The sequence below is a fragment of the Clupea harengus genome, unplaced genomic scaffold, assembly GCF_900700415.2.
Source record: "Clupea harengus unplaced genomic scaffold, Ch_v2.0.2, whole genome shotgun sequence".
In the NCBI taxonomy this organism is placed as follows: Eukaryota; Metazoa; Chordata; class Actinopteri; order Clupeiformes; family Clupeidae; genus Clupea; species Clupea harengus.
Window position 1 is genome coordinate 1 of NW_024879847.1, and position 26,679 is coordinate 26,679.

A 26,679-nucleotide genomic window follows, 5' to 3' on the forward strand; every position below is an offset into this window, starting at 1 on the left:
ATGCGACAGGGGAATGGTAGGCATGCATAAGTGTAACATTTGTCTGTGTGTATAGGCCACCTCACATCAGCATACATTTGTTTACATATGAGCCTTGCATGTCTGTTTGTGCTTGTGTGTTTCAGGAATTGCATACCTGTGCACCAGGGGTTAAAGAGGAGCACCATGTTTGTGATGGACTGAGGGGAGGCGTGTGACCCTTCCCTCATATACAGATTGTAAGAGCCCACACTGGCATCAGCTGGGCTGCTTATGGCCAAGGTCATGGAAGATCGGCCACTCTCCTGTACCAGTGCTGTCCATGCTTTCTTTGCACCCGTCGACTTCGGGTAACCAAACACGCAACGCGTGCCCTTTTCCTCTGATGGCTTGGGTCCTGCAGGGAAAGCATATTTGCTGTTAACGCCAATGTGATGTTACTGCCTGTTCATGGACAGAGTTTATTCAATGATGTAGGTAGGGTTTTTAAATAGAGGATGACTTGGCCTTAAGATCACACTTTGTCCAGTCATACACATTGCATTTCTCATTTGTGTGACTTGTATTATGCAATGGCAGTTTGAATGTTGATGCATAAAGACTGATAAAAACATGAATGAGGAAATTGTAATTGGCATTGCTATCAACACATGTAGATCAAGCTGAATGCACTGTATTCCTTGTGTGACTGATACCAATACTGATCAGAATGATGATACATAAAGAATGATGATACATAAACATACCTGTCTCCGCAGTAAAAAGGAGCGTGTCGGTATCAGGCTGGAACTGCCGATTGGTGTGGAGAGTGATTTTGAAGCTCTGGCCACGGCGCACCATCAAACGTTTTACGCTTACGTCATCAGTGCGGTGCTCCTTATTGTTTTCCTTGACGTGGAGCAGGACCTTGCTTATCTCTACCAGAAATCATACCAAAACATACATCAAAGTGAATTTAACCATTCAAGTTTGCGTCTAGACAACAACGAAAGACAGCGCGCTACGTTCCTTGAAATCTTTGGTGAAAAGCAGTGGCTGCTGCTGGACCCGTTTAGGTGTCCTAGACCTTTACCCGTACATGTCTACCCGCTGCCACCACCTTTCGAACGACAGTTAAGATCTAGCCCAATGAAAACAACATCAGGTTCCAATGTAAGATGCAATGGCATGTCAAATGTGTGCATTCGCGTTACACATTTACGAGTAAGGACCTCAATCAAAAAAATTAAAACCTACAAGAATGAACAACTTCTTTAACCTAGATTTAATCTTAAAATACCTTCAGATGTTGATGTTAGGCTAAATAAAGAAGTTACCTTCACATACTTAGCTGTAGTAATAGGCTAACGTTACGGCCCCACTAGTTTCTGTTAATCAGGAAGCTATCATCTCTTAACGCATAAACTTTTATTCAACTCGTATTTTTCACTGATACCTAGACACTCCAAAGTCCAATGCAGTTAGTCAAGCTTATTTAATTTGACCCCATAAAAACTTTAAAAAACAACTTTTCCCGAAATATCATAAGCGGAATCCTTAATTTCCATTTCCATTTCCCCTTTCCCATACATCCACAGGTAGTAAAAGGCTTGTTGTATAATATTAACTTGTTTGTATTATTTATGTTAGTTTAACACTTTATAATTGAGACATTCTGTAATAGGACTAATGTATCAATACTTCCAGGCTTCCATACTTCCTAGAGTTTGAAAGTTGATAGGTGCCACAATTCACTTATAACACAAAATATGAATGCCAAATGTTTTAAGACTCATTCTAATCTAATTTTAAATAGAAATGACTTTGAGTTTATATTTAGGAAAGTTCTCCATACAAATGTTAGCATATTTCACTTGATAATTAAGGCTCACTGTTTTAATTAGTTTCCCATCATCTTAATGCCCCCTTGCCCCTTAATGCCCCCTTGCAGCTCCCTGGCGCCCCCATGTGGGCCCCGGCCCCCTGGTTGAGAACCACTGAAGTAAGGGACTTACCAAGCGCCATAGTTGCTGTTGAGAGGATGAGTATTCTCTTCTCCTAGTGATGGAGTTTAGATAGTCGTCCCAGCAAGTGTGAATCTGCAGGGAGAGAGTGTGTGTCGCCTATTTAAACCCTGTCATGCCCTGTATTTCAGTTCCCAGGAATGCCAGAGGGGTTTTCTTCCCGACAAGAGTACACACCCCTCGCCCAGCCCTGCTGAGGAAATCAAACATGATTTCATCATTTACATATACACATTATTGTGACATCCTGTTGCATAGCACACACTAGACTATGAGAGAGAGAGAGAGACAGACAGACAGACAGAGAGAAAGACAGAGATAGACAGATAGAGAGAAAGAGAGAGTGAGAACCCACACAAACTCTCCTCCCATAGATCTTAATCTGCTTTAGGGCAGTGTATTCTAGGAGGAGCTCAGCCCAGGGTTGGGATGGGCCCTTTTTTCTCAGATAGTATGAATACAGTACTTTCTCACTTTTGACTCAGGGTTGGATGAAAGCCAATAAAAGTGTTTTAACATTACTCCATGGTCCAGTGTAAATGCAAGTCTTTGCTAATTATCGAGCTCATCAATGATGATTTCAAGAAAAATATGTACACACAAAGTTCTTCATATAGTAATTGTTAATTCATCACTATCATCACTATGACCTCATTAGGCTGATCCTGTTCCTGCTTAAGGGCAGTGCGTTCTAGAAGGAGCGCAGCCCAGGGTTGGGATGGGCCCTTTTTTCTCAGTTAGTATGAATACTTTCTCAGTTTGACACAGGGTTGGATGAAAGTCAACTTTGGCATTTCCACATAAGTGTTTTAAACATCACTCCCTGTTTCCAGTGTAAAAGTCTTTGCTAATTATCGTTACCTGTACCTGATGAGTTGAAGTACGGTATGTAAAGTCACACAAAGTTCTTCATATAGTAATTGTTAATTCATCATTAAGTCAATATTACCTCATTAAGCTCATCTGTTTACTGATTTGTGTAAAAAATAAACATATATTCAATAAAAGCGATCAAATGTCATCCAAATATAACACTACTTTATTTTTCAACTTTTCTTACGAAGAAAATAGCTGGTTTGGCATGCGTTACACACACGTGTGTGATCGAACTGAATAGTGATCATTACAGTTTCTCTCTCTGACAGAAGTAGGTGCCTGTGTGACTGTCCAGTCAACCATTGCATCACTTCATCCTCAGCAGTCCCTCCTGAAGAAATCCATGTTTTTATACAGATTTATGGAAAATATTCTAACAATTATGCAAAATAATTGCGGTCAGCTCAAAATAGTTGCTATCAGACGATTATGTAATAATTGATCGACATACTGTGATACTGTGCACATCTGAACTTGTGGAGGACCTGCCCACACTACAGATATATAAACAACTTACAGTTTCAGTCAATGTCAGTGACTGTTACAGATGAGTAGTCTGATAGTAAACTGATAGTCATAATCATAATGTCAGACAGCTTAATTTTCTTATTTGTTGAATCTGTGAAGTGAATTGCTTGAGTAACTTCTCCTCTACCTCTCTCAACTTGACCTGTGTGTTCATGACTGACAGTTCATGAGTATCTCAGCAACCACTCGGAATGAGATTGTTACGATAAGGTGAAAGGGTTTGTGCTGGAGGACTGCTGCACTTCCGTTCTGTATTATATTATAAACATAAAGAATTTAATAGAAATGTTGGTTATAGATACACATGCTGTGACCCACCGTACTCTCTGAAGGCTGTTCTGGAGGGACACACCAACCTGAAGAATGAAATGCCATTTGTCATCGCTGCACTGAATGCAGATCATGTGTTCTGGATGCTCACGAAAGACGGCTTAAAGCAGAGGCTCTACTGACACGGCTCAGATTAGCCAGAACATCAGCACTGAGACCGTGGGCAGAGGCAGACAGGAGAACATCACAGCCAGCTACAGATACCCAGAGGATGAGAGGGGCACAACACACACTACGATAAACACAGATTTTAAACAGGGCAATAACAATTGAATCAATTCTGGTTAAGGGGATTGGGCGGGGAGCAGGCGTGACATTTTCATATATTAACCTATAGGGTTTCTAAAAAGGTATGAAGCTTCTGAAATCTTGAAATTAAAGATCAGTTTTACTCCGGCCGAACTGAATTAGTTCCTCCGTGTGCTGATTGGTGTTCTTCCTCTTAGAGTCTAAGAAGGAGCGTCTGGTGTTTGAGGAGGCCGTGAGGAGAGGAATGGGTGATAGGAAGCTTGGAGAGCTACGTCTCAGCCCCTTCCATAGCCCCAAACATCGAAAGAGTGACACAACACGGATCAAACTGGGGAGGAATTTTTCTAGGTTTATGTTCATTTATACATGGTAACCTCTCATCGTTAGTTTAAATGGTATTTGGTACCCCCTTGAGACACTTTATCAACCCATCAGTAAATCAGCTTGTGTGGTAGAACATGGTGTTGGCCTGTGTTTGATTCTCAGGAGCATATAACCTGGCAGTAGTGTGTAGTGGTATGAAACTCATACATTACAAAATAATAAAAAGCATCACAATTCAAACTGCAGTAGTACATCTTTATACCAGATATATGGACTCTCATTCACATAATTACACAAATCAAACCTAAATCTGACACTGAATTTAATAATTAAATCTAAATATTTTTTGTATGACTTTTTTTGTCTCAGGAAGATTATCCTTATTACAGACTATACCTGTTCTCCTCAGAGGTCCTAATCACTCATCTCCCCATACTTTTCTCCTGGCTCTCCCCCCTCTGTTGCTGGTAGTTACCGCTGCTTGTGGTGCCGTGCTGGTGTCATGTGTGGGTGGTGACACCGTGTGGTGTGGAGAGGTACTGCTCCTCGTGTTGAAGGCGCTCTTTGCCCTGACGCGTGCCTCCCGGCCTCCTAGCTCAGCGTTGCACCTCTGGGCGTGACTCTCGCAGTACCACGTGCGCAGCTGCGAGTCGAACTGCTTGGTGGGCGATCAACACACACACATACACACACACACACACACACGCACAACATACTCACGAGTCACGACAATGACAGTTCCACACACCCACAAACACACACACACACACACACACACACACACACACACACACACACACACACACACACACACACACACATAAACACACATGCACAACACACTCACGACAATGACAGTTCCACCAAGTGCATTGGACAAAACTAGAGATTTATTTCACAATCCTAGAAATATCTTAGCAGCTAAGGTAATTGAATAAAGTCCCAGTATAGGACAGCATTAAGTAAAGTGTTGAACAGTCAGACAAGCTCTCTATTGATGGTGCCCCTTAGATCTAGAAAGTAACAGAGAGCTTAAACAGCCTAGTCCTGTCAGCTGTGTATCAGGACCACTTGAGGCGTTCAAGACCTGCCATTCACAGCCATGCACACTAGACACCCCGCTATACAAATACCCTCTAGCAGCCCTGCCAGACACCCCGCTACACAGATAAAGGGACTCGTTTGCACCAGCTATGGACCAGCGCACAAGACAGGCTGCTCTTTACTTCCTGAGGAACATCTCTCTGGATGGCCAACCACCACAGGGTTTTAGGGAGGGCTTTTTGGGTGCTGAGGCGGGGAGTGAAGTTGCCATGACGACACATCAGCAGTACAGCAGCATTACAACTGCAATAGTCCACAGTTCTGGAGCAGAGGACCAGACTTGGAGTGATAGTGTACCAACAAGCCTGCCAGTAGATCAGGAGTCTATGGACTCTGAAGCACAGGCTGCATCTGACATAAGCAGTCTTCTTCATCGTCATCCTCCGTCTGATGCTGCCATAGGGAGGACTCACCCCAGCACCTCAGAGAGAACTTTCTGGCTCCCCCAAAAAGCAAACACATAGTTCCTCAGACAGCCAGGCAACGCCTCCCAGGAGTTACAGCGGACAAGGTAACCTTTAGATAGACACATATCATACATAACTGATTATAGAATTCATGTAATTCATCATCAGAGTTAAGTTTTAAAAAAGGAATCATTACTTATTGTGTTTGTCGTCTGAATGACACCAATATGGAACTAATCAAAGCATCTTTCTCAGGCGCAAAATCCGGTTTGAGACCCTGCCGGACATTGAGGAGAATGCTCCCCTCCGCAGGTAATTCAGGCGCTGCATTTAACACACATAAAAGACTTTCATCATATTTTGTATGCTTACCGTCAAGCCACATGCTAGAATTTTGTATGCGGTGAGAAATGTAATGTCAAGATAAACATTTTTTCTGTTCAGATTTAATTCATCAAGCTTTCCTCGACCAAAAAGCAGTAAAAGGGTCCATTTCATAAAAAACCTGCGACAGCATGACACAAGTGACGGCAGGTACTTTGCACACATACACCATGGACACTCTCTTAGTAGCTAATCAAAGTGAAGATGGTAGAATATGTGAGCACTTGCAGGGAGGTGTCACCTACCATCCACAGTGGGATACTGAGCTGTGATGGAAGAAGGATTTGTAATCTATGTCTTATACCATTGACAGTACAATAATAGTAACATCTTGGTTGTAACTGATGTTTTTCCATCACAGGATAATTCTGATAACTGTCAGACGAGCTCTTTGTCGGGTGTTTTCTCTCATACCTTACCGAGACTACAGCCATATTGGGTACGTTTTCTTTCATTATACTGTCTGCTTTTTGTAATGTATATCTTATACCAATGTGAATCGATGTGTAGGTAAAGAGACATACAGACATTATATTCAGTTTACATGTGACATGTGATATCAGTCATTGTGTGCTGTGCAGGGATGTGACACTGGAGAGTGGACATCAGCAACCATCTGGAGCTATGGCCACAAAAGAGATGGTGATCGGCCTGGAAGGTGTTGAGCTTGGTACTAAAGGAAAGGTCAGTCTAAAGACCTGTTCATCTCTGTTCATTGTAGTTCAAGCCACATTATGTAGGGTTTTTTGTACCATTTTAAGGTATGTTTTTGTAGGTAGGTTTTTATGTTAGGTTGTAGGTTGTATTTGGGTTGTACTGTATATGGTCATGTGAAGGAGAGATAAACACATTTGTTACATTTAGCTGCCTATGTTATTCACTATATAGTTTTGTGAGCTGGGTCAGAAACCCTGTGAAAATGTAACAGCAAATACATCACAAACACATCAGTTAGCAAGTTGGCTATCTTTCATTATTTCCACTTGAGATGTTTGTTTGCAGAGTAAGTTTGTTGGCTTTTTTTTCAAGTTAACTTGCTAGTTTCAGACGTAAACTCTTAAACCAAACAGCATCATCAGCAGACCAGTCCATTAGAGTCCTGACTACTGAATGCTGAGTGCTTGTGTTTGATGTATCCCTCCAGACAGTTTCATACACCCAGCTGTTGTATCCCACTCATGCCCTGAGCAGACACTGTCCCGTCAAGCAGCAGAGCTCCTCAGGGCCCGTCTACCCTCCTGCTCCCTGTGGTTTCCATGGTTTCCACCCAATCAAGAGTGTCAGCGCCCACCGTAAGGGGAAGACAGGTGAGGAGCTTACTCAGTACAGTCAGAATTACATGAGTATTCACACACACAGGTGAGGAGCTTACTCAGTACGGTCAGAATTACATGAGTATTCACACACACAGGTGAGGAGCTTACTCAGTACGGTCAGAATGACATGAGTATTCACACACACAGGTGAGAGAAGCATTACCTGGCCTCAGGAGTCTTACAAAGTCCTGTTAAGAGCAGTCTGATTTTAAGGACATGGCTTTTGGCATATTATCTAGCGTTCTGGCATATTTTAGCATATTAGTCTTAAATGGAGACAAACATTTTATTTTCTAAATGTGTGTACACCATTAACTGGATCAAAATACACAATGGAAGCAGATGCATATGACTCTTGTGCTCATCTCCAATGACCAGGAGCCTTCTGTTTATGTTGTGCTCATTCATTTAGCAGGAGCTGATAGTAGAGACTGCAGGAACTATGACCCAAACCTCTTGGATGATCCCCTTTGGCCATGTGGCAAACACAAACGTGTGCTTGTCTTCCGTTCTTACATGGTATGTTGTTTGTTGTACAATGAGCCTAGACTGAAAATGATGAAGGAAGCACAGCAATCAAACAATGCCAATCTGTCTTTCCCCCTCTTCTCTCAGACTACTGTCATTGAGTATACCAAACCCAGTGATCTGAAGAGAGATATGAATAAGACTTTCAGGGAGAAGTTTCCACACATTCGACTGACCCTCAGCAAAATCCGGAGGTGCTTGAATTTGCTATAATGTTGTTAGAATGTTGACAATTGAACTGCCTCATTTCTGATCGGTCAGAATATTGTTTTTCTCTCTGCCTTCTAACATTCACAGTCTGAAGAAAGAGATCCGTAAGGTGGCTCAAGAGGACTGTGGATATGAGGAGCCTACAGTGGCCATGGCCTTCGTGTACTTTGAAAAGCTGGCCCTCAGAGGCAAGGTGGACAAGCAGAACCGCAAACTCTGTGCGGGTGCCTGCATCCTCCTGGCTGCCAAGATGGGCAGTGACCTCAAAAGGTTCGAGGTCAGACAGCTGCTCGATGTGAGTACCCATGTGATAGTGTGTGACTGTTGTAGAGCAGTGGTTCTCAAACTGGGGTCCGCGGTACTTATGTACGGATACTAGACAAGTTTTGAAAGGTATAAGTATAGTTACTTCATTAAAATAGCACGCAATCAGAGCGCACTCACTGTTCCGCTCCCTGTCATGCTGCCTGCACGCATTGACTGCAAGGGCGGGGCTGCCCAACTCTCACACATGCAACAGACAGCCTTCACTCACAGCGAGTGATCTCAGGGGAGACATGGCCTCATGTGCAGGAGCTCTGGCCGACCGTCCTCGGCTTGTTTTAAAAAAATAAGTGAGATCTGGAAGTACTTCGGAAACGAAGCAGACTGTGAAGGAAAGCCCATCGACACAGAGACCCGTCTGTAAAACATGCTTCAAAGCCACTCAGGCAAAGGGAGGTAACACGTCAAATATGGCTAAGGACCTCTCAGACAGACACCCCGAACTTTTTAGAGAGTTCAAAGAACGACAGGTTAGCAAATGTGATTAAAAACATGAACACCCCCAAGGTCACCCATATAGCCTACAGCCTAACACGAGTAGCCTTAGTAGTAGTAGTAGTTTAGCGACAAGCGATTTTCCCCATCACAGAATTTTGACTATGCGTAGTACAATGATCATAATGCAGTGTGGTTAACGTAACTAAACCGCACTTTTCATGCTAGTAATGTTAACTGCCATAATCTGCAAGTGATGCATTTAATCTTCCATCAGTACGGGTCGTGTTTATCGTTGCAGAAGGCCCTTTTTTAAAGATAGGTTAGCCCTATTGCATGTAGCTATTCTCGTTTAAGACGTCAGGGCTCTCAAGTTTTGAAGACAGGCAAGAGTGACATATGCTTATTTGCTTATTTGTTTTTTACCTGACATCTTTGAAAGACAGATGCAATGATTAATGCATCCATGGCCAGGATATTTATAACATGCTAGTATGTCTAATGAGCTCGCGATTCACAACTTCACCAGGCGTGAAAAAGCCTCGGAATCTGAATAGAATGTTCAAGCAAGCAAACACATTTACAAAAAATAATGCCCATAACATAATTGAATATTAAGGGCTGCCTAATATTCGTTCGAATTATAGGCTATATATATATATTTAATAGGCCTGCTCGAATTTATTATAGCCTATTAACGAAGTTCGGAGTCAAAGCTATAGTGAAAAGGCAAACTGTGTTGGCTACAAACACTCATTAAAAACTGATGCTAATCATCTGGGAAATATTCTCTAACTGCAGTCAAGTTGTCATTGCTTGTGTCAAACCATTGTGAATTTGTTGTAACATTAAAACAGGAGACGACTTACTCTTTGTAGAAGACTGATGCTCGGAGCTCCAGTGGTTTCCTCAGGTGAACGAACGAAACTTTCGAAAGATCAATCGCGCGCAATTTCAGGATGCTTTATTTTCATTGGTTGCTGGATTAAATCTTACCCAGATACAACAGATGTATTTTCTCGGATTGGCTATTGTGTAGCCCATTTTTTTTTTTGATTGGCTGATAAGTGGCACCTCACGGCAGAACTCCAGGGGATTCGGGGAGACGTGCTTGATTCCTCCATGGTGAGGGCAGCGCGACCAGGTCATGTTTGCGCGCTGCGGCACATTAAATAGCCTAGAGGTTTTTTTCAGCGTGAGAAATACGATGTGTGGCGGGAGTGCGTGAGTAAAGACCGAAATGAGTGACTGTCACGCTCAATGCGTGACACTTGAGAGCCCTGAGACGTTGATCTAGCTTTCAATTTGGCTGCAAGAACGTAGCCCAGTTCATTGTCAAAATTAACCTCTAGAAAGAAAACGCTATACGTGTATAATCAATGCAGTGATGTCACCATGTTGTTTTCATTAGTATCTTGCTGGAGGCTAATACTAATATAAATGCCATTTGTTAAGTGTTCGTGACAACGCTAATACAGACAAGTGCCCATCACATCAGCCATAAAACAACTGCAGATTTCTGGTTTCCAAAGGTTGCCATCGTTCAGTGACAACAAGACCGGGTAAATAAACTGCACTGGACAAACTATGTGCTGAGAGACAGGAACACCCTTCTCATTGATGACACACACACACACACACAACACCACCACTGAAAAGAGTTTATCATATTTTTTGTACAGAGATTTGTACGGAGTGTCAGTCTGGGATACCAGTTTTTGATAACATTAGGTGAATATTTCATGTTTGTTAATGTCTTTGTTAAAAATAAATCTTCAGAATCATCTCCGTTGGAAAACCCTACAATCTGAGTTGTATTGGAAAACCCTACAATCTGCTTTGATAAAAAAATGTATTCCATCAATATTTGGTTTTTATGTAAGGTAAACATTATTTAGCTTCTCAGCACATTTTCCAAAAAAATATTTACAAATATATCCTACATACTGTCAAGTAATGCCAATTGTAATACAATGGTAATACAATCTAAAACTCTTGTAATATTAGTACTATATGATTTTAGAGTAAAACATTACAAATAGCTATAAGCCTATATGGTTTAATTTGGGATGCGATTATGAGGGGGTCCTCGAAAAATGTTCTACCCTTTGAGGGGTCCCTGGCCCCAAAAAGTTTGAGAACCCCTGTTGTAGAGATCCCATAAAAATCCCTAATGACAAATCCCAAAGAATTGCACCAACTGTGATGGCAGTAGTGATAGTGGATTTAATTGAGCAGTAGAAGGAAGAGTCCTTGTCAAGAGCCATGGGAATTGAATAATTATAATGAACAGTTATGTTTGTGTGGGTGTAATGCAAATCTGTAGGTAATTACATAAAACATTCAAACCATTAAAAGGGCTGTCAATTTGGATGGTCAAATTCAGCACGCACTTCAGGCATTTCTGATCAGGAGGTTCCTTTCAAGAGCATGGTAGAACATTCAAGAGCATGGTAGAAGACACAGTCTTCGCAACCTCTCTGATTTCTTACTCATCAAGATTTAAAGTAATCGGAATGTGTATGTTTTGTATGTGTGTATGACTTTGTGTGTGTGTGTGTGTGTGTGTGTGTGTGTTTGTGTGTGTGTGTGTGTGTGTGTGTGTTTATAATGCTGAGTATCCCTCACACTGTATGTGCCCTAGAGGCTAGAGGAGCGTTTGAGGCTGAGCAGGAGGGAGTTGCTGGCATTTGAGTTTCCTGTGCTGGTGGCGCTGGAATTTAACCTGCACCTGCCCGACCATGAGCTGCTGCCACACTGCAGACGCCTGCTGCAGACCACCTGACCCAGGAAGGAACATCACACTACCAACCACTACATAGGCAGGGGTGCTTGACTTTAGAGACTGGATGGCATCAGAAACCACTACAGACCACCCGGCAATCTATGGACTTAACACTGGAGATGGCCTTGTAGTTTAAATGTTATACAATAAACTACCTTCTCCTATCCTTCACACAAGTTAGACACTTCAAAATAACTTAAATAACAAACAACAATTGGCTTGGTAGTGGAGGGAATAAAAATTACATTTATTGCCGTCAAGTTATTGAGACTGAGATTAAAAGTCAATGCTTCCACTTCCTTATTATTTATTGAAGTGGAGTGTTTTCAGTATGTTTCTCAATCCCTTTCAGTCTCCCCCATTTAATCCTCATCAAACACAAGGATCGTTTTCTTTAGGCTACTCAGGAGGAATTCATATTTCCTTCAGAAAATGATTCCATAGAAATTGAACCATGTTCTTCTGCTTTCTGGCACTGGTTGCATGGCTTTGCGCTCCTTCTTTTCTCTGGCTAATTCCTCTTTATTTGCTTTCTTCTCTCTTTCCTTTTCCAGCTTTCTCTCCTTTGCCTGGATTTTCTCCAGTTGTTTGCTCATCTTTTTGTCCAGTTTCCATCTCTCCGTCAATTGTGTATCCCTTAGTTTCTCCTCCTTCGTATACATTTTGGTGCGAAGTTCTTTCATACTTTGTTCAATCTCTTGCTCTATCATGGCCGTGATTGGGTTTAGTATCACCTCTGTGTCACAGACCGCCTGAAGAGAAGACACCTGAAGGACACAAACACAGAACATGTACAGATGGAAGCAATTAAGTGGGGAACGAGTAGGCAGCATCTAGTGTGACTGAATGTCTGGGTAGAGATGGTGTAAATGTTTGTTTATTTATTTACCTCAAACGGCAAAACTAAATTATTTATTTACCTCTTTTTCTGCCTGCACCTTCAGCTCTGTCAGTAGTTTGTGTTTCAGAGGGGCAACAACCAGGGCTCCTGATAACACCAAGTCTACCCTCTCAGTCGTCATCCTTTCAAAGTTCTCCAAGTCTTTATTCATTTGCTCTTTCAGCCTTTCAGCCATGGCATCATCATGGTCATCGTCCTGCTTTTCCAGGAGTTCCTGAAGCGTATTGTTCTCGAATTCAAGTTTTTTACATTTTTCTTTCTCCTGCTCCAACTCTTCCTTCTCGCTATTGATGCAATAGAAGTTTAGGTCTTTCTCAAGCTGGCATTTCCATTGTTCGTCCCTTCTTGCTACTTCTATTCCTTTCAGTAGTGTTTCTTTCTTTTTTCCCCATTCCTCCCGTTCGGCATTCAATACAGCCTCCATCTCTACTATGTCCTGCAGGAGGGACTGCATAGTTGCTCTCTTTGCCCGTTCATTCTGCTCATTTTCTGCTGCCATGTCATTGAAAACTGCTTCCAATTGCACCCTTATTGTCTGACTCATCTCAGATCTCACACTCTCACTCAGATGATCCATTTTGGTAAAGTAAATGACAAACAAACAATAACCACACTTTTATAGACTTTGTGGAACGCTATGTCGTCGTCATAGAACATGACGGCACAATTGCCTTGTATCACGTCATTACCTCACCGGCATGAAACACTTCAGAATGCACGCTAATTATAAAATGAACAATAAATGGGCGACAGTGGTACAGTGGTAGAGAAGTCGTTTAGTAATCAGAAGGTCGCTAGTTCAATTCCCTGTCGAAGCGTCCTTGAGCAAGACACTGAACCCCTAATTGCTCCTGATGTGTAGTGTGCTATCAGTGTAAATGTAAAATGTGTATACATTGTAAGTCACACATATGTAAGTCGCTTTGGATAAAAGCGTCTGCTAAATGACTAAATCTAAATTAATAATTCAATGAATTATAAAATACGCATTGTCTAGCGGTCATCTGATAAAAATCGTACAATCTCGTTCCATTAATGTCAGTTTGAGTTTTCTAAACAAACGAGACACCTCCAAGGATGCAGTTCTGATCATCTACACTAAACAATAATGATGATGATGATGATGATGAATTGTGTATGGTTATGGTTTGGAAGTCACTTTTGTCCAAAGCGAGTTACAGAACATTACAAATACATCAACATGACAGATGTGGATGTTTAGGCTAAACATTAAACGTATCTTACTTAGGCCTAATTGATGAATAAACGAATGTGGTGATTACAACACCTGTTTAGTGTTCCATTTTGTGCCATAAATTACGGCACAGCAAATCACGGCACACGCAACTCTCACATATGTGGGACGCTGTCACTGGTTTGAACTGAGCGAACCAAGCAAAGAGCATTTCACGTTATATTATCACTTGCTCCGTGAGCGAGTCTGATGGATGTTCGCTCAGGTTCAAGTTTTTGAGTGGATCGTGAACTTCGTTTGGACCTCCCAAAGGTGTAATTTATCCCCAAGCACATCAGCAACCCCAAACTGGTTTCCTCTCTCCAAAGCTCAGTCGTGAGCCTTTGCACCGACGGTTCGATACGCTAGCTGTGGGCGACGCCTTCTGGTCGAGAGAGGAAACCCTCACAACTACTTTTAGAATCTCAGGTTCCAAAACATCAACGAGTGATCCTTTTTGTTGGTTTAAAACCTTTAAAACTGTACTGTTAAACATTTTAAAAGAGAAATATTTTTACGATGACAGACTTTTGGTGTATAGCACCTTTCATACAAAACAATGCAGCTCAAAGTGCTTAACAGCTAAGAAATTACGTGCACAAAGAAATGATATGCACAGTAATCCACAAAAACAATAGACATCAAATAAACATAACACATAAAAACACGAAAACAGGGATAGAGTGCATAAAGATTTAAGATAAAAATAGCATACATAAAATGCATAACATAAGATAGAAAATAAAACTATGCAGAGATATAGTTTATCTAACCTCTTAATATCACGTTATATCATGATGAAGATCAGAGTAAAAAAATAAATAAAATTAAAATAAGAGGAAGCGTAGGGTTGGCACGGTGGGCACAAATATAGAAGGCAGTGGATTTGGGGCATTAGAGGGCATTTGTGCTTTGAATCATATGTGTGTTTATTTAACCCCAGTGTATAAAATATACAATTTTCATAACTTTTGTAACTCGTAAGTAAAGACCCACATTGCCTGGGCTGCAGTCTGACGTTCTCCACATCACTCCACACCTGGCAGTCAGGAACACCTGTGTACCTCATGGCCTGGGTGATCAGGTGCACGCTGAGCTCTCGCGGAGCCGAGTGTTTGCTGGACAGGGACAGGCGCAGCTCCAGGTCCTTCCCGTCGATGGCCAGGCCCGTATCTGGGATCTGCAGTGTCACCCCGCAAGGCTTCTGAGGCATTTGGGGTATCTGCGATGCCAGGAGGACACCACACCACATGGTCATCTTGCCTCGCCTGACAGCCTCCTCATACACACGCCTCTCCTTTTGAGAGCCTAGGAGGAGAGGCACTACAATCAGTTTGTGTAGCAAGAATATCTGCCAGTTGAAACTACTGTATGTTTATTCCTCAACCCCTCAAACAAGCTTGCTAACAGCATGTGTGGCAATGGCTGATGGATTGACATTAGAGACATAGGCAGTGCTGGCCCTTCACAGAAAGGGTCACTTGGTAAGATGCTGTTTGTTTAGGTAAATTGCAGGCGGTTAAGAGTGTATCTTCATAGGGGAAGAGTGAATGCCATTGTTCTCCCTTGTGAAAAAAAAAGAAAAACACTTTTCTCAGGACACTTACAATTAGATTATATCAAGTTAACAGAATTAAATGGTATGCGTGAAGTGTGCTAAAACCAGTAGTCTATTTAAACCAGTGTGTGTGCTGGTGAGGTCTGTGTTAGCCAGTGTGTGTGATGGTGAGGTCTGTGTAAGCCAGTGTGTGTGTGCTGGTAAGGTATGTGTTAGCCAGTGTGTGTGCTGGTGAGGTATGTGTTAGCCAGTGTGTGTGCTGGTGTGTAAGTCTGTCTAAGTCAGTTTTAGTGCTGATGGCCCAACTCTTCAGAGAGCACCTCCTTTCCTAACTTGCACTGCCTCCCCCTTCCTCTTCCTTCCTCTACCTCTCCTTATCCTTCCTCTAATGCTATCTCCTCTAACTAGTACTTCACTCGCACTTACAGTAGTTACATTCCTGCGCTTTTTATTACTTATGTAAAGTAGTATTTATTGTTACACTAGTTCTCTATTGCTCGTAGCTTGATTGTTTTCTCCTTTGTGCGTCGCTTTGGATAAAAGCGTCTGCTAAATGACCAAATGTAATGTAATGTAACTCTCTGACCTAATGGTTATTCATGGTGACAGTGTGTGTGTGAGTGACTGAAGAAAGGCAGTAGTACGTGGAGAGTTTATATTAGAATCGTTTTGAGGACGTCTGTGTGTGTGTGTGTGTTTGTGTATTTCAGTGTTGCATTAGTAATACCAGCTCTGTTGTCATCAGAAGCTTCTAAAGTGGCATCTGTTCCAAAAATGTGTAGTAGACCAAACACTTGTGCAGGTATGTGTGTGTTGTCTGAGAGACACTAGTGTGTGTGTGTGTGTGTGTGTGTGTGTTGAGAACAACCCAAGATTCATACACTAAGAGGTGTCAAGATATTAAATATATGTATTAGAACAAGAACATACATTTTTTACATCAAACCTCAGAGCCATGGTGAGCCACAGTTTGAACGAGTTTATTAGAACAGGATTTTATGACACAATCATTTGAAATCAAAACAAACTATCGTAGGTAGAAAAATCTATTGAACACTTAGATCTGTAAGTTATTTAACACTTTAATCTGTAGAATACTTAACACTGTGAATGTATGTGTGAGTGTTTGTATGTGTTTGTGTGTGTGTGTGTGTGTGTGTGTGTATGTGTAAGTGTGTGTGTTGGACAGTGTAAACTGATAGAATCTAATGAGCTAATGAGAATCTAATCAGCTATATGCTCTTACTGAGACAAACACAGAGTGCAAATCCAGGGGTGTGAGTTACATGATACAAAATACAGACGATACAAAATAATATAAGCACTTAGGAAAAGGGCAATATGTGGTTCTATCAGCCCCCCATTGCCCATTTATGCTCCATAGATGGACCCGTTGAAGGTTGTGTAGGGTGGGCTAACCACCAGGTTGGGTTTGACCTCCACATTACAGCTGCCCTTCATGTCCCTGAAGGTGTCGCAGTCAAAATCTGCCATCAGCTTCCTGCAACCGGCTCGGTAGGGCGTGAAAGGGATCCGAAAACGCACGCGCTGATCAGCCTCAAGCACCGGAATTCTACGAACACACAAATACAAACATTGTAATGTCCAATCAATAAGGTGGGAGATGCAGGTGTTTTCGTTGAAGTATTTCACTGGGAAGGATATATGACTGAAATTAAATGTCAGAAGCTGTCAGAAGCTGTGCTGTGCTTTCCTGAAGACAAACTGTACTCCATCTCACACACACACACACACACACACACACACACACACACACACACACACACACACACACACACACACACACACACACACACACACACAACACACACACACACAGACAGACAGACAGACAGACAGACAGACAGACAGACAGACAGACAGACAGACAGACAGACAGACAGACAGCTCACAAAAGAGCAGTCTTAGAGGTCAAATATGCCATCAGGGAACATTCACTCTCTGTCAGTTCAAATGCAAGAGCTCTTTTCAAATGGGATAAGTTCCCCAAAGGACACTTCTTTCTCCACTTGTGTGTGTGTGGGTGTGTGTGTGTGTGTTACCTGGCCACCACGGTATGACTCAACAGCCCACTGCCTGTTATTGTAAGGACGCCATCTCTGAGTGTGCTGGATATGGGGTTTTCAAAGATGACCTCCGCCGTCACCTCTGTAAACTGCTGACATGTGCTGGGTGCCTAAGAACAAGCAAACTTCATTAGATCAATACTTTCACCATTACAATACAAGGGATTCAGGGTCAATACGTTCCCAAATCTCTCTTTAGGTCTTTATTGGCCATTGACAGGATTCATTAAAAACAATCCACAGAATATATAATAGTATACTCTCTAGCAGTATACTACTCTAAGAACTGGATCTATGATCGTGTCAGTATAAGTGTGATGGTGACTCATTCAGTTAGCCTCTGAATACTTCTACCAACACCAATACTGATGGTTCCTGTAGATCAACTGTGTGTCTGTATATATATATATATGTATATCAGTATGAAGTACTAAAGTGTCAATTACGTCTAGTGTCTATTACATGTAAATATAATAATATGATGTTGGTTCAAGTATGAACTATGCAAACACCACTGTGGACAAACCTGGATGGTGATTGTAGGCTCCTGCGGTACGATGTTCTTCACAGCTAGGTAGCCATCTCCTGGGTGCTGCTTGTCGTGCACCAGTGCCGAGACCTTCAGACTGCTGTTGTCCAGCATCTTGGTCCCATATAAGGAGAATGGGATCCGGATGGAAATCTTGAGGTCTGTACACACATGCACAAACACACACACACACACACACACACACACACACACACACACACACACACACACACACACACACACACAGATATAAACAGTAAAATAGATTAGATTAAATAGATAGTTCAATTATAGATTATTACACTGAAGAGGTGCCATTTCTGTCGATAAGACTAAGTAAAATGAGTATCAAACCAAGGTGGAAAATGTAATTCAGAGTCAGAAATGTAAACAATATATTACTATATTTGAAAAAAAACAAAAAACAGTAGAAACTCCAGTTTGGGGTCTCTCCAGAGCACCGGTACACCCACCCTGCTTGGGCTGCAGCAGGACATCCTTCTCTGCCCTGTACACCAGGCTGTCGGGCACACCTGTGTACCTCATGGCCTGAGCGTTAATTTGCACGCTGAACTCCCGCAAGTGCTCACTATGGAGGAGCAGACTCAGCTCCAGATCCTGTCCCGTGATTGGCTCCTTCTCCTCTGTGATCTCCAGCTTCACCACGGTAGGCTTCAGTGGCAGCTCAGGGCGGGGCTTGTGTCCGTTTCCTCTCCTCACGGCTTCCTCAAACACCAGACGCTCCTTCTTAGAACCTAAGAGGAAGAGCACCAGGATCAGCGCACGGGGCAGGGGAATAATTTTGGCCACTGCTTGCTGTTTTCACTACAGTGACTCACTATCGCCTCTTACAAGTTACAAGTTACAAGTCTTTTATTGTCAGATGCACAGAATGACACAGGGTCAGACTGGGCACTGAAATTCTTAGGACAAGGCACCACACAACAACCTACCATAGCATAACATAGCAAACATAATATAACATAACATAACATGACATACACTCTGTACAAGTACTCTGAACATAATTTACATGTAATAACATATAATAACCTTACTAAATATACAAGATAAATATACAATACAATATGCTAAACATATAACAACCTATACATATAATACTAACATATATACATATAACATATAATACACATATAGTAACATAGTTATCTGGTAAATCCATTCCTTATTCATATGAAAATATCCCACAGCCTCTAGTGAGGTCTGTGTAAGCCAGTGTGTGTGATGGTGAGGCTTGTGTAAGCCAGTGTGTGTGATGGTGAGGTCTGTGTAAGCCAGTGTGTGTGTGATGGTGAGGTGTGTGTAAGCCAGTGTGTGTGTGATGGTGAGGTCTTTGTAAGCCAGTGTGTGTGTGATGGTGAGGTGTGTGTAAGCCAGTGTATGTGATGTTCCCCTCACCCTCTGGGTATTTGTAACTGGCTGTGATGTCCTCCCGTCTGTATGCGCCTACAGCTTTAGTGCTGATGTTCTGGCCAACATTACTAGTTACAGTGCGGAGCCTGTGCTTTGAGCCGTCTCTCATGAGCATCCAGGTGACTTGATCGGCGTTGACTTCAGCGAAGACGAACGGCACGTCGTACTTCAGGTCGCTGTGTCCCTCCAGAACAGCCTTCACAGGGCACGGACCACAGCAGAACACTCCTAAGAGACAAGAGGGATTTCAGTAACTTGTACGTGTGTGTGTGTGTGTGTGTGTGTGTGTGTGTGTGTGTGTGTGTGTGTGTGTGTGTGTGTGTTACCTGAACTCTGCTCCTGTGGGGTGGGGTCCAGCACCTGCCAGCCATCGTATGTTGAATCCCCAGAGAGGTCTGGCCGCTTCATCCATCCCTCTACCCACACGTGGAAGTTCCTGAACACACAAACACACACATAAGTAAGTTCATCTGTATCAGGCAAGTAAAAGGTTTCCTCCACATAGTGAGTTTGAGGTAATACTAACTGGCACAGACACTCGGGGTGACTAACTGGCACAGACAGAAACTGCGAGAAAAGGGGATTATGGTCAATCATTTTAATGTCATGGAGGTGTGCCAACAGGGGGCCATTGGGCCCTGTGAGTAAGGCGGGGGGGTGGAGGGGTGGAGGGGGGGTGTCCTGTGTTCCATGTAACGGTAGGCCCTGTGATAGTGCCCTATTGCCCCCGTAACGACTAAGCAACCGTTCATTTGACCCTCTGCACTGACAAACACCATGTTCCCTAATGCTATGGAATGGAAATATAGAACAATTCTGTAAGTCTGACAACAGTGGTAAAAGGGACACCAGTCTTATCTAACTGAGCAGCAGTCTTTCAGAAATAGGCGGTAGGCCGACCGAGTGTCGAAAAGGGACTAACAGGAGACTCCATAAACACCTACATATACTATACATATTAACAAGCTCGTCTGATTCATTTCTAGTAAGACACTCACCACACACTGTCATCGCTCTCCTTAGGCTGAACCCCGTGGTCTGTGTAGTACTCATCGATGGTCAGGTTTTTATCAGTGTCGTGAGCAGACTGGAAGTTGCTGACTACACGACATGGGATTCCCAGACACCTCAAAACTGACACACACACAGAAACATAGTGAGACCTCGATATTTTTACTGTTGACTGTGTAGCCAAGCAGTATGAAACAGCCTAAATCATAGCCTGACTGATCTATGATTGAAGAGATTGTTTCATCTTGTGATATACAGAAACCTTTGTTTTACATCAGGAAGAACAGTAATCAGATATTACACGGTGACCCTAGAGTTCTTGCAGATAAATAAATGTTTCCAAACCATTACAGCATCAGTGGTACCACAGACATGAAATTAGACAATAGAAATAATATGTTTACAACAGTTCCAGTTCTCACCTGTGCACATGACCCCAGCGAACACCCAGCACTGTCCGTACTTCACGGGCGAGTAATGGCTCTTGTACCAGCGCCGCAGGATGTCCACGCTGCTGCTCCAGTGGGTGGGGGCCACGCCACCGGAGTACGGTGTTTGCCAGCGGCCCGCCAGGATACCACGGTCATCATTAGCGTTGATCTGTTGCGAATAAATCAAGTCAAGTTAAGTCAACTTTGTCTAGGAAATTTTAAAACAACAGGAGTTGTACCAAAGTGCTTTCCGGTCAAATTAAATAGATTGATCAAACTAAACAAGAATTAAAGGAAATAAGGAAACAAATACCACACAGACGTTTTTACGAATACAATACAACAATGTCCCAAACTCACAAAGAGAGAGAGAGAGAGGGTGAGAGAGAGGGAGAGAACAACAGGGCATACCATAGCACTGACCACCCTCCCTACATAGATGGGGTTGCAGCGGGCAGAGAAATCCTCAGCAGGGTCCCTCAGACACTTGGGGTTCATGTCCAGCAGCTTCATGCAGATGTCCACCATATCCTCCTCAAACTGAAAGAGCAGCAAAGACAGCATCCACAAACACATGAACAACCGCATCCCACTGGCTAGTTCGCAAAAATCATAAAACACACATGTGCTGTTAGCGTACCTGTCCAAAGTTCCAGGCCAGGGGGCCGATGCGGTCAGCAGATCCTCTGTAGATGATGCCCTGCTCAGCCATCACATACTCCTGCCTCTTAGCTTCCTCTGGGAGGTGCACCCAGTCCTCTTTATCCATCAACACACACACACATCCATACAAACAGAGAGCACAAACATATACAGACAAGGCCGGTAAGTTTTCAGACAAATGCGACAGGGGAATGGTAGGCATGCATAAGTGTAACATTTGTCTGTGTGTATAGGCCACCTCACATCAGCATACATTTGTTTACATATGAGCCTTGCATGTCTGTTTGTGCTTGTGTGTTTCAGGAATTGCATACCTGTGCACCAGGGGTTAAAGAGGAGCACCATGTTTGTGATGGACTGAGGGGAGGCGTGTGACCCTTCCCTCATATACAGATTGTAAGAGCCCACACTGGCATCAGCTGGGCTGCTTATGGCCAAGGTCATGGAAGATCGGCCACTCTCCTGTACCAGTGCTGTCCATGCTTTCTTTGCACCCGTCGACTTCGGGTAACCAAACACGCAACGCGTGCCCTTTTCCTCTGATGGCTTGGGTCCTGCAGGGAAAGCATATTTGCTGTTAACGCCAATGTGATGTTACTGCCTGTTCATGACAGAGTTTATTCATGATGTAGGTAGGGTTTTTAAATAGAGGATGACTTGGCCTTTAAGATCACACTTTGTCCAGTCATACACATTGCATTTCTCATTTGTGTGACTTGTATTATGCAATGGCAGTTTGAATGTTGATGCATAAAGACTGATAAAAACATGAATGAGGAAATTGTAATTGGCATTGCTATCAACACATGTAGATCAAGCTGAATGCACTGTATTCCTTGTGTGACTGATACCAATACTGATCAGAATGATGATACATAAAGAATGATGATACATAAACATACCTGTCTCCGCAGTAAAAAGGAGCGTGTCGGTATCAGGCTGGAACTGCCGATTGGTGTGGAGAGTGATTTTGAAGCTCTGGCCACGGCGCACCATCAAACGTTTTACGCTTACGTCATCAGTGCGGTGCTCCTTATTGTTTTCCTTGACGTGGAGCAGGACCTTGCTTATCTCTACCAGAAATCATACCAAAACATACATCAAAGTGAATTTAACCATTCAAGTTTGCGTCTAGACAACAACGAAAGACAGCGCGCTACGTTCCTTGAAATCTTTGGTGAAAAGCAGTGCTGCTGCTGGACCCGTTTAGGTGTCCTAGACCTTTACCCGTACATGTCTACCCGCTGCCACCACCTTTCGAACGACAGTTAAGATCTAGCCCAATGAAAACAACATCAGGTTCCAATGTAAGATGCAATGGCATGTCAAATGTGTGCATTCGCGTTACACATTTACGAGTAAGGACCTCAATCAAAAAAATTAAAACCTACAAGAATGAACAACTTCTTTAACCTAGATTTAATCTTAAAATACCTTCAGATGTTGATGTTAGGCTAAATAAAGAAGTTACCTTCACATACTTAGCTGTAGTAATAGGCTAACGTTACGGCCCCACTAGTTTCTGTTAATCAGGAAGCTATCATCTCTTAACGCATAAACTTTTATTCAACTCGTATTTTTCACTGATACCTAGACACTCCAAAGTCCAATGCAGTTAGTCAAGCTTATTTAATTTGACCCCATAAAAACTTTAAAAAACAACTTTTCCCGAAATATCATAAGCGGAATCCTTAATTTCCATTTCCATTTCCCCTTTCCCATACATCCACAGGTAGTAAAAGGCTTGTTGTATAATATTAACTTGTTTGTATTATTTATGTTAGTTTAACACTTTATAATTGAGACATTCTGTAATAGGACTAATGTATCAATACTTCCAGGCTTCCATACTTCCTAGAGTTTGAAAGTTGATAGGTGCCACAATTCACTTATAACACAAAATATGAATGCCAAATGTTTTAAGACTCATTCTAATCTAATTTTAAATAGAAATGACTTTGAGTTTATATTTAGGAAAGTTCTCCATACAAATGTTAGCATATTTCACTTGATAATTAAGGCTCACTGTTTTAATTAGTTTCCCATCATCTTAATGCCCCCTTGCCCCTTAATGCCCCCTTGCAGCTCCCTGGCGCCCCCATGTGGGCCCCGGCCCCCTGGTTGAGAACCACTGAAGTAAGGGACTTACCAAGCGCCATAGTTGCTGTTGAGAGGATGAGTATTCTCTTCTCCTAGTGATGGAGTTTAGATAGTCGTCCCAGCAAGTGTGAATCTGCAGGGAGAGAGTGTGTGTCGCCTATTTAAACCCTGTCATGCCCTGTATTTCAGTTCCCAGGAATGCCAGAGGGGTTTTCTTCCCGACAAGAGTACACACCCCTCGCCCAGCCCTGCTGAGGAAATCAAACATGATTTCATCATTTACATATACACATTATTGTGACATCCTGTTGCATAGCACACACTAGACTATGAGAGAGAGAGAGAGACAGACAGACAGACAGAGAGAAAGACAGAGATAGACAGATAGAGAGAAAGAGAGAGTGAGAACCCACACAAACTCTCCTCCCATAGATCTTAATCTGCTTTAGGGCAGTGTATTCTAGGAGGAGCTCAGCCCAGGGTTGGGATGGGCCCTTTTTTCTCAGATAGTATGAATACAGTACTTTCTCACTTTTGACTCAGGGTTGGATGAAAGCCAATAAAAGTGTTTTAACATTACTCCATGGTCCAGTGTAAATGCAAGTCTTTGCTAATTATCGAGCTCATCAATGATGATTTCAAGAAAAATATGTACACACAAAGTTCTTCATATAGTAATTGTTAATTCATCACTATCATCACTATGACCTCATTAGGCTGATCCTGTTCCTGCTTAAGGGCAGTGCGTTCTAGAAGGAGCGCAGCCCAGGGTTGGGATGGGCCCTTTTTTCTCAGTTAGTATGAATACTTTCTCAGTTTTGACACAGGGTTGGATGAAAGTCAACTTTGGCATTTCCACATAAGTGTTTTAAACATCACTCCCTGTTTCCAGTGTAAAAGTCTTTGCTAATTATCGTTACCTGTACCTGATGAGTTGAAGTACGGTATGTAAAGTCACACAAAGTTCTTCATATAGTAATTGTTAATTCATCATTAAGTCAATATTACCTCATTAAGCTCATCTGTTTACTGATTTGTGTAAAAAATAAACATATATTCAATAAAAGCGATCAAATGTCATCCAAATATAACACTACTTTATTTTTCAACTTTTCTTACGAAGAAAATAGCTGGTTTGGCATGCGTTACACACACGTGTGTGATCGAACTGAATAGTGATCATTACAGTTTCTCTCTCTGACAGAAGTAGGTGCCTGTGTGACTGTCCAGTCAACCATTGCATCACTTCATCCTCAGCAGTCCCTCCTGAAGAAATCCATGTTTTTATACAGATTTATGGAAAATATTCTAACAATTATGCAAAATAATTGCGGTCAGCTCAAAATAGTTGCTATCAGACGATTATGTAATAATTGATCGACATACTGTGATACTGTGCACATCTGAACTTGTGGAGGACCTGCCCACACTACAGATATATAAACAACTTACAGTTTCAGTCAATGTCAGTGACTGTTACAGATGAGTAGTCTGATAGTAAACTGATAGTCATAATCATAATGTCAGACAGCTTAATTTTCTTATTTGTTGAATCTGTGAAGTGAATTGCTTGAGTAACTTCTCCTCTACCTCTCTCAACTTGACCTGTGTGTTCATGACTGACAGTTCATGAGTATCTCAGCAACCACTCGGAATGAGATTGTTACGATAAGGTGAAAGGGTTTGTGCTGGAGGACTGCTGCACTTCCGTTCTGTATTATATTATAAACATAAAGAATTTAATAGAAATGTTGGTTATAGATACACATGCTGTGACCCACCGTACTCTCTGAAGGCTGTTCTGGAGGGACACACCAACCTGAAGAATGAAATGCCATTTGTCATCGCTGCACTGAATGCAGATCATGTGTTCTGGATGCTCACGAAAGACGGCTTAAAGCAGAGGCTCTACTGACACGGCTCAGATTAGCCAGAACATCAGCACTGAGACCGTGGGCAGAGGCAGACAGGAGAACATCACAGCCAGCTACAGATACCCAGAGGATGAGAGGGGCACAACACACACTACGATAAACACAGATTTTAAACAGGGCAATAACAATTGAATCAATTCTGGTTAAGGGGATTGGGCGGGGAGCAGGCGTGACATTTTCATATATTAACCTATAGGGTTTCTAAAAAGGTATGAAGCTTCTGAAATCTTGAAATTAAAGATCAGTTTTACTCCGGCCGAACTGAATTAGTTCCTCCGTGTGCTGATTGGTGTTCTTCCTCTTAGAGTCTAAGAAGGAGCGTCTGGTGTTTGAGGAGGCCGTGAGGAGAGGAATGGGTGATAGGAAGCTTGGAGAGCTACGTCTCAGCCCCTTCCATAGCCCCAAACATCGAAAGAGTGACACAACACGGATCAAACTGGGGAGGAATTTTTCTAGGTTTATGTTCATTTATACATGGTAACCTCTCATCGTTAGTTTAAATGGTATTTGGTACCCCCTTGAGACACTTTATCAACCCATCAGTAAATCAGCTTGTGTGGTAGAACATGGTGTTGGCCTGTGTTTGATTCTCAGGAGCATATAACCTGGCAGTAGTGTGTAGTGGTATGAAACTCATACATTACAAAATAATAAAAAGCATCACAATTCAAACTGCAGTAGTACATCTTTATACCAGATATATGGACTCTCATTCACATAATTACACAAATCAAACCTAAATCTGACACTGAATTTAATAATTAAATCTAAATATTTTTTGTATGACTTTTTTTGTCTCAGGAAGATTATCCTTATTACAGACTATACCTGTTCTCCTCAGAGGTCCTAATCACTCATCTCCCCATACTTTTCTCCTGGCTCTCCCCCCTCTGTTGCTGGTAGTTACCGCTGCTTGTGGTGCCGTGCTGGTGTCATGTGTGGGTGGTGACACCGTGTGGTGTGGAGAGGTACTGCTCCTCGTGTTGAAGGCGCTCTTTGCCCTGACGCGTGCCTC

The 26,679-nt window shown here is 42.4% G+C and overlaps 3 protein-coding genes across 5 annotated transcripts; 1 reads left to right on the forward strand and 2 right to left on the reverse strand.

Annotated features, from left to right (window-relative positions):
* Positions 1-7: 7 nt before the first annotated feature.
* LOC122130509 (protein-glutamine gamma-glutamyltransferase 5-like) lies at positions 8-2,289 on the reverse strand (the record flags this gene model as incomplete). Its single annotated transcript, XM_042705227.1, has 3 exons — positions 1,974-2,289; positions 726-896; positions 8-376 (listed from the first exon to the last, which is right to left on the reverse strand). Coding segments are annotated over exons 1-3 (550 nt in total), but the record flags the coding sequence as incomplete, so codon positions are not given.
* A 3,313-nt stretch (positions 2,290-5,602) lies between these two features.
* On the forward strand, positions 5,603-11,893 carry LOC122130508 (CDK5 and ABL1 enzyme substrate 1-like). Its single transcript, XM_042705222.1, has 10 exons — positions 5,603-5,778; positions 6,056-6,112; positions 6,245-6,334; positions 6,546-6,623; positions 6,766-6,959; positions 7,333-7,463; positions 7,879-8,019; positions 8,116-8,222; positions 8,326-8,533; positions 11,642-11,893. The coding sequence occupies exons 1-10, from the start codon at positions 5,603-5,605 to the stop codon at positions 11,780-11,782; spliced, it is 1,323 nt and encodes a 440-aa protein (XP_042561156.1). The 3' UTR covers positions 11,783-11,893.
* A 4,546-nt stretch (positions 11,894-16,439) lies between these two features.
* Positions 16,440-24,083, reverse strand: LOC105894502 (protein-glutamine gamma-glutamyltransferase 2-like). Of its 3 annotated transcripts, none has more exons than XM_042705224.1 (13): positions 23,780-24,083; positions 22,533-22,703; positions 21,945-22,184; positions 21,608-21,726; positions 21,379-21,507; positions 20,959-21,136; positions 20,524-20,659; positions 19,852-19,961; positions 19,511-19,753; positions 18,565-18,846; positions 18,089-18,252; positions 17,539-17,672; positions 16,440-17,048 (listed from the first exon to the last, which is right to left on the reverse strand). In XM_042705224.1, exons 1-13 carry the CDS (start codon positions 23,787-23,789, stop codon positions 16,847-16,849), a joined length of 2,118 nt encoding a protein of 705 aa, XP_042561158.1. In that variant the 5' UTR covers positions 23,790-24,083; the 3' UTR covers positions 16,440-16,846. The 3 variants fall into 3 exon arrangements, with proteins under 3 accessions (XP_042561158.1, XP_042561159.1, XP_042561160.1); XM_042705225.1 differs by lacking the exon at positions 23,780-24,083 and adding an exon at positions 23,112-23,492; XM_042705226.1 differs by lacking the exon at positions 23,780-24,083 and adding an exon at positions 23,102-23,492.
* Positions 24,084-26,679: the final 2,596 nt, after the last annotated feature.